This window comes from Strix aluco, chromosome 21 (assembly GCF_031877795.1).
Source record: "Strix aluco isolate bStrAlu1 chromosome 21, bStrAlu1.hap1, whole genome shotgun sequence".
Classification (NCBI taxonomy): Eukaryota; Metazoa; Chordata; class Aves; order Strigiformes; family Strigidae; genus Strix; species Strix aluco.
The window spans coordinates 1,246,022-1,253,879 of record NC_133951.1 but is presented as its reverse complement, the minus strand read 5'-3'; the positions used below and the strand labels follow the sequence as shown (position 1 = coordinate 1,253,879).

Below are 7,858 nucleotides of genomic sequence, written 5' to 3'. Positions count from 1 at the left end.
GTCCATTGGTGGGTGCACCACTTGTGCTGCCTTTGGCACATCTGGAAAACACAGGTCTTGGATGTTTTGTGGCTGGAACTGCAGTTGGTGCTAATGAATTAACTCTGTTATGGGAGTTAAAGGATGTCTGTGTGAAACGGGTGATGCCAGAATCAGCCAGGATGGTAGTTACAGTCAGAGCTGCTGTGGCAAATCCTGTCCTGTCTGGTTATGTGTCAGTGGATGTTTCACTCTATCACTGAGGCAGGTTATTTCACTGATATTTTTTTTTTATATATTTGCTCTTACTCTGTTATTTTATAATCTTCCTAGACAGCTTTAAACTAGTAACAGCAGCTACTTGACAGTTAAAATTACGCTTGCTTGAGTGTTTTGGTCTTTGAAACTAAATTGATGGTATTTGCACCTTCTCTTGTGGCAAAACATGAGCTCTCCTCGAAGACAAATGGCTTTCCAGGAGATAAACATTTGGGAAGACTGGATTTAGCAGCAAGCCTTCAGTGTGCATATAAAACTCTGACTTTTTTTGACTAGTGAAGTCCCTGATCTCTAACTACATTGATGAGTGTTTGTTCCTGGGAAAGCAGAATAAAAATGAGCTAAACCTTCCCTTAAAATGTTTACAGAACCTACTGCATTTGGCCAGCTGGTGCAGTTTAGCCTTAAAGCTGCCCAGGGAGACTTGTGAGAGTCACACACACATGTTGGATTTATGTGCTTTATCCTGGAGCATTCAGACCTGTAGCATTTTCGGTTGATAGCTGCTTGAAGTATACACTAAGTGAAATGAAGTAGCTTTGCTTGTAGCATGTGACAGTCTGATGTTGTACTTCAGTACTGTGAGAGGTGATGAATGGAGGAAAATGTCTTGATTTTAAACCAGAAGTGGCTGGATTGGATTGAACCAGTTTTGGTCTTGGTGCCTTTCTTCACAGCTGGCGTGTTTGCTTCTTGCATTGCTGCTGAGCGTGAAGCTGGTGACTTCTTATAGCTCTGAGGTCTCCTTCTGGAGTAATAAAAGTTAACAAAGGGTCCATTACTGGGTATGTAAAACTGAGATTATTTTTTCTCATATGTGTTTCTTTGTTAATATCAGCAGTGGATTTATCTGCTGCTTCACACTCATTCAAAATGTGAGATTTTTTTTCTGCCACGTTTGCAGTTAACTTTCAGTTTTACTACACTGAAAAATTGGGAGTCAACAACAAATTGCCTGCTTTTGCTCTGCCTCTCCTTTTCCAGCCCACTTTCAAATATTCTTACAGTATAATTTGTTCTCTGCTATTACACTGCCTCCTTGATTGTCTTGATTCCACCACATTTCTGGTGTGCCTAAATCAGTATCCTTAACTGCAAATCAGGTGTAAGCATGATTTACAGTTGAGATATTGAATTCGGACGTGCAAAAGTGATTGAGAACATTTCGAACTGACACTTTTTTCCAGGTTTTGACAGCTCATGCAATAAATAGGTGGCATAGATTCCCATGCAGAGCTGGCCTGGATCCAGGTGTGCATAGGACAATATTCAGCATGCTCAGGTGTCACTTTAAAGCAAAGCTGGCCAAATACAAGAGAAGGTCTGATACTTTTCTTTCAATTAATTCTTTACCCTTGCACTGGAGACAGCTGGAGATTGCTCTGGAGAAGAAGCAATGGCTGAGTGAGGGTCTTAGAATTTGATCATGCATTTTGAGAAGGGGAAATAAAAAGCCATTCTGAGTGTGTGCTGCTGTAGCAGCTCCTCTGGGCACTGCATGGGGGGAGGCTCAGGCATGACTGGGGCAGATAATTTCAGTGAAGGCATCCTGGTGGGGCAGTTATGGTAGATGCAAGTGGGACAGCACTGGCCAGAGGAATGTTTTTTTGTAGGCAGCTTTGCCAAGGTGTGGATTTGATGTCCAAGATCTGCTCAGCCTTTGGCTTCTCCTTTTAATGCCCTCAAGCAAACACTGAAATGAGAGGTTTCCTAGCCAACACCCCAGAAAAATGAAAGATCACCTGCTGATCTGGAAATCCCACCGCTCACAACCTGCCCATGTACTGAACTAGTGACCTACAGCTAAAGAGCTCCTTATAAACCTGCTCCTCACCCAGTTGATGTTGCAGCTGTAAGTGAAACAAAACTGCATGTTGATTTGTTGCCCAGATACTCTTCTAGGAGCATGTGCCAAGGTTTTTCTCTCAGGTTAGAGGTAGACTGAAGAATTGCTGGCCTGGTTATCTCCGAGGGAGCAAGGTGGGACACCTACACAGATTAAAGGGTGGCCCAAAGCAGCCTCATCTTGTGCCCTTGCAATCACTGGGCTGCAGGAACAAGGAGGGGTCCCAGACCAGACACAGGCTGTCGATCAGCTTAAATCAGGCCCCATCAGCGGGTGAGGAGGCAGGTTCGTGCCTATGAGTGCTGCGACTCTGCACATGGGAATTGGGCAGGGGGTGGGCGCTGCACCACTTCCCACTGTGGATGCCCACCCCATCCAGGCAGGTTTTGGACAGAGGAATGCACAGTGTGATGAGCAGCTCCTCTCTGCTTTGCTACTTGAACTGTGGGACTTTTTGTAAGAGTCCTGTGGTTTGAATAAAATGGACAGAAGCTTTTTAAAATGAAGTGTAAGCAAACTGATGAATAAAACTTCATCCTGAAGTGAGAAATTGTGTTGTTTTGCCTCCTAAAGGCTGAAATGAGACAATTCAGTATTTGAGAAAAGGAAAAAAAAAAAGAAGTTCCAGAAGGATTCTTAAATTTCTGTGTGGATTTGCAAATAGTTTGGGTAAACACAAACGTCATCCTTTTCTGGCAAAGACACTCCAACTGAGAACATTGCCTGGCCCCAGCTGTAGTTTGTTGCCTGTCTCAGCCACCAGAGTGGGTACCCGGCCTTTCCTAGCTGGTAGGAGCACCGCAGGGGCCAGCAGCTCTGCCCTGGCCCTTTTGGGACACCCTGCCATGGTGTATTTACTGCTATACTTCCTTTGAGTCTTGAGGCATTGCAAAATACTTCCTGGCTTAAATTAGCAAAAAATTGGGAGTTTTGACTTCTGCTACCTGGAGTTCAGCTGCTGAAATCCAGTCTGTGGGCAGTGAAGGCCCTGGAGATGGGGTGATTTAAGACTTCAGGATGATGAAAGAGCTCCTGGTCTCACCCCACAGGGAAGAAAGAACTAGAAAATAGGGTGCAGGTGTAGGGGCATGGTCTGAGGTATACAAGCACACAGCCACATGTACACCCACATCCCTTTCACACTGATTTCACATTTTGTTTATGCAAAAATCAGCTCTTGGATCTTTGACTGATGATAGGTTTCTGCAAGGAGGAATAAATAGGGCGCACTAATTATTTTATAGCTATCGCTAACCAAACAATTAATTATGTTTTGGAGGAGGGAGTTCCTTCTTTGGACCTCACTGATTTCCCTGGCTCCCCCGTTTATATTCAGCAGGGTCTTGTGGTTGAGTTGCTGCCTGGTTTCAGGAAGAGGACAGCTGTCTAATGTTTGGTATCTGAGTGTGGCTGATGACCTGTAAAGTTAGCTGGGGATGCAGAGCTGGGGCACATGCTGCATGTGAACTGCTCAGAGCCTTGCTTTTACCTGTAGTTTTGGAATAATACTCCCTTATTGTTTCCTGTGCTGAGTGGTGATGGATGCAAGTGTTTGAAGGAGAAAAAAAAAACAGCCTGGGGTGGAAATTGAAAGGCTTGAATGAAACATCTCATCATTCAAAGATGACCCAGTATTGACTGAAACATCACCTGCAACTGTTCCCTGACTTGCAGGTGTCTTCTTTTCTCTTGGCTTTGTTGTGTGGATCTGACAAACACTCTGCAAGTCCCTGCTGAGACCACAGCACAAGCTTCAAACAAAATGAGAAACAAGACTGTGTGGCCCAGGGCTGAGGTTGTGTGTCCTTGCAGGGAGGCAGTGAAGCCCGGGGCCCAGCCCAGCTCCCCTCCCAGGGCATGGCAGGACCTCTGGCATGGCCTTGCTTCCACAGCACGTTGCTTGTGGTGATTTCAGGGTGCTTGTTGCACTTACAGGGCCATGGCAGGCTTTTTGCAAATATTTTCTGAGATGCGTTGGTTATGGTGGGCTTGGAGAAGTTAATCAGAGCAGTATACCTGGGGTCAAAGGGTTTAGACTGATTAACTCTGGAGACAGATCTGCTCCTGTGTCTTTTGGTAACCCTTCTTCACTGTCTGCATTGGTGTGTAAAGCCTGGATGAGCTGAGATTTGCAAACTGTCCTCTCATTTTGACTCTCTGATTTTAGAAAAGGTGGACTGTGCTCTCTGAAGGCTCAACCCACAGTAGCTTTTCTTCACCACCATGGGAACTGCTTGTGCTGAGCTCGTTTTGAGCTTGTCTGACTATTTCTGAGCAAGGAGAAGTTAAAATTACAATTTCCAAAAAGAGGAGGCCAGATGTTATGGTCTGATCTATGATAAATACCTGACTATATTCGGGTGGAAAATGGGTTCACCTCTTATCCATGGGGTCCCTCTTCCTTACAGTGGGGTGAATGATGCTTTACTCTCCCTAATGGGCTTTGACTTGTGTGTCTCCAGCCTGAGGAGCGTCTGAAAACTAACAAGTACTGTCAGTGTGGGAAATAGCTATATATAATGGTATTTCTGCCCCTCTGAAACCAGGAAGGGGCTAATCCTGAAGTAGGATTTGCTGGTCAGTGTACTGCACTGCAAGAAGGGTGCAGGTAAATTGCCCTGACCTGCAAGACCACTGCGTATGGTGTGTGTGGAGGTGGATGGGAACACAAAGTGAGCATATTCCAGTTTCTGCAACAGTTCAACATTAAAACTGTATGCATGAGAGTCCTCTTTCATGATGTGTAATCTTCCCCATATATAACAAACTTTAAGTCCATGAATGAAAGAGGCAATTCCTTTTTCAAGTGTATCACCCAGAGAGGATGAACTCAGAGCTTTCACTGTCCCCACGAGCAATGACTGTTTAAATGCCTTGAAGAGGAATAGATTAAAACCTAAATTCCATTTCTGTATAAGCAAACGGAGTTTGCTGCCACATGGTGTATCACACTGCAGTTCTGAATTTACTCCTAAGCATGGATTTGTTTCTAATTCTTCAACTTGGTTAGAGCTGTGTTGGCATTGCGTTGTTGTATGCTTGCTGATGAGGTATCAGGGCTAATGCAAGCAGAAGACTCCTGTACAGATGCTGGCAGCATCCCAGAGAAGGTACTTTTAGGCTCATTGGAGAAGCACCAGGCCTCATGGAGGATATGTTTATACTAATGATGCTTTATCATCAGTGAAAGCCAGGACAGGCAAAGTGTTCCTGGTGTGGGCAGGACTATATTCACTTTTTGTAGCAGTAAAGCGAAATCATCTGTGAAGGGAACAAGTGATCTCACTGATAAGGAACTAGAACTTTTATAATTGAGAATATTAGGGACTTCAGATAGCATAGCTTTACCCATTGGAAATCACATCCTCCCACCCCTCCTCCTCTCCCTTTGTCCTTTCCTCCTGGACTTGGCGATGCAGGTCTGGTCCCTCAGGCTGGATGCTGCAGTCAATGGATTCCCTGAGAATAACAACATCAGAGGTTCCCAGTTCCTCCTTGGAGGAGGGCAGAGGGCAGATACACTTGCCCAGAACAGATGATGCTCCCACACATGGGTGCTCTTGTGTTTGGGGATAGCGCATTAGGGGATGCTGAGTGTTCCCTGGCTGTGGCACTGTCACGGGAAGCTTGTCTCGCTAACGTGAACTCTGATGTAACTCCACTACAGACACCTATGTGAATGGAGAATCGAGCCCAGCACATACATGAGTGTAGAATAAATGTGAATACGACCAAAACCAGGACAAACACCCCTGGGTACGCCTCATCCATGTTGTCCAGTCCTACCCCAAATTCAAACTGGATTGCATGTCACAAACATCAGCTGCTTTGTCTTTATTTCATTGTTTTCAGTCCTCATACAACTACAAATTTAGCATTACTGCTAAAGAAAAGAAAGAGCAAACTACAGCCATTCACGGGATAACATAATTTTAAACTCTGAGACAGCTGATACTATTAAAAAACATGGCCCTATTATAGGCTTTCAATATTGATGGCTACTTGAGGAGACATACACTATAAAATACAAAGATAAAAAGCGAAAGGCTGTTTAGATAGGTGTTCAGCTGAATGTTGCTAGCATCAAATCAGTGGCACTGAAGAAAATGAGAACAGACATACGGCACAGCCTCTGGACCAAATGTGGGCACATTATGGATCTGCTGAGGCTTTGCCTTTACAATGTACACTTTAAATCAAAGCAACATTGAAGTCAATATTGATTGTTCTTGGAGATGTATTTTACCTTCAGGCACTGCTGTTTCCCAAAGGAGCGTGAGCAAGAACATATGTCTCTGTGCAGTGCTGACTGCTTGTGGACAGGGATCTCCCTGAAATCCTGTGAAACCGATTCCTCCTTTGAAAGTACCCACTGTTGCTGCTAAGGGACCGCTGCCTGTTCTTCAGGTACTCCCTGTAGTTTTTGGTGAGTAGAGTGTAGAGGAAGGGGTTGATACAGCTGTTGCTGTAAGTCAGGCAAGTTGTCAGGTAATTAATGTTCTTCATCACCTTGGGAGATAAAGGGAAGGATTCATAATACTGGAAGAGGAGCTGCCATATCCAGAAAGGCAAGAAGCAAGCCCAGAACACCAGCACTATTGTGAAGATTAGATAGAGCACCTTTTGATTCGGTAGCCGCTTGGTCTGTTTGAAGGATGCTGTTTGTGACACCCAGTAAATCTTAGCTAATCGGATGTAAAGGTAGCCAATGATCACCCCTGGACCCACGATGCTGGTACCAAAAAGGATGGTGAGATAGACTTTGTAGGACAGCTTGCTCCAAGTGGGCAGGCAGATGCTTTTGTTGTCCCTTTGCACCAGCTGGATCATGATAAGCATTGGGAGAGTGAGCAGCAGTGACACCAGCCAGATCACAACAGCAATGGCCTTTCGGTAACTCTTGGACCTCTTCACTGTGTCCAGGGGCTTCAGCACAGCAAAGTAGCGCTCTGTGCTCATGACTGTGAGGGTGAAGATGCTGGCGTGCATAGTGAGGAAGTCCAGACTGAACAGGATGCGACAGCCAATGTCCCCAAAGTACCATTTCTGAATGAAGTAGGTTCCAACAATGAAGGGGATGGTGAGAAGGTAGAGCAGGTCTGCCAGCGCAAGGTTGATGATGTAAATATACATGGAAGCAGATGATCGCAGGTAATGACACATCACTAACAAGGTGTAGACATTGCCTGTCACCCCAATCACACACATGAGAGAGAGGATTGTCCCAATGGTGCAGATGGCGATCATGTCCTCCATGGAACCAGTGGCTGATGTGCCATTCCCAGTGGCACTGGTGGAGGTGTTGGGTCTGATTCTGAACATGCTGCCCTCGCTTGTGTCTGTCACCATGTAGGGGGTTGCAGAAAAGTGGCTCTCTGGCTCGTCGATTAGGGACATCCTCCTGGCCTTTAAATGCCAGAGGCTTTGTTCATGCCACAGGGGTCTGAAGATCTTTCTGCTCTGAGAAATGTGACTGCTGGGAGATGGTGAACCATCTCTTAGCGAGGTCTCATCCAAGGAAGATATGCATTCTCCACTAGAGGAAAGACATCAGAAACCAACATATTAGAAATCTGCCAGAGCACACAAATTATCATTTAGAAGTTACCTGTCCCTGAGTACGTATCTGCACTGTCTGCATGTACCAAAAGTCTTCTACACTGAGGTCACTCATGTGTGAGGTTCATGCCATCATTTCAAGAGTACAGCTTTGAGAAGTGACATGTCTTAGTGTGTCCATGGAAAAGAGACAAA

The 7,858-nt window shown here is 45.2% G+C and overlaps 1 protein-coding gene across 1 annotated transcript; it reads right to left on the bottom strand.

Annotated features, from left to right (window-relative positions):
• Window positions 1–6,352: 6,352 nt before the first annotated feature.
• UTS2R (urotensin 2 receptor) lies at window positions 6,353–7,501 on the bottom strand. Its single transcript, XM_074847319.1, has one exon. The coding sequence runs from the start codon at window positions 7,499–7,501 to the stop codon at window positions 6,353–6,355; it is 1,149 nt and encodes a 382-aa protein (XP_074703420.1).
• Between the last annotated feature and the right edge of the window lie 357 nt (window positions 7,502–7,858).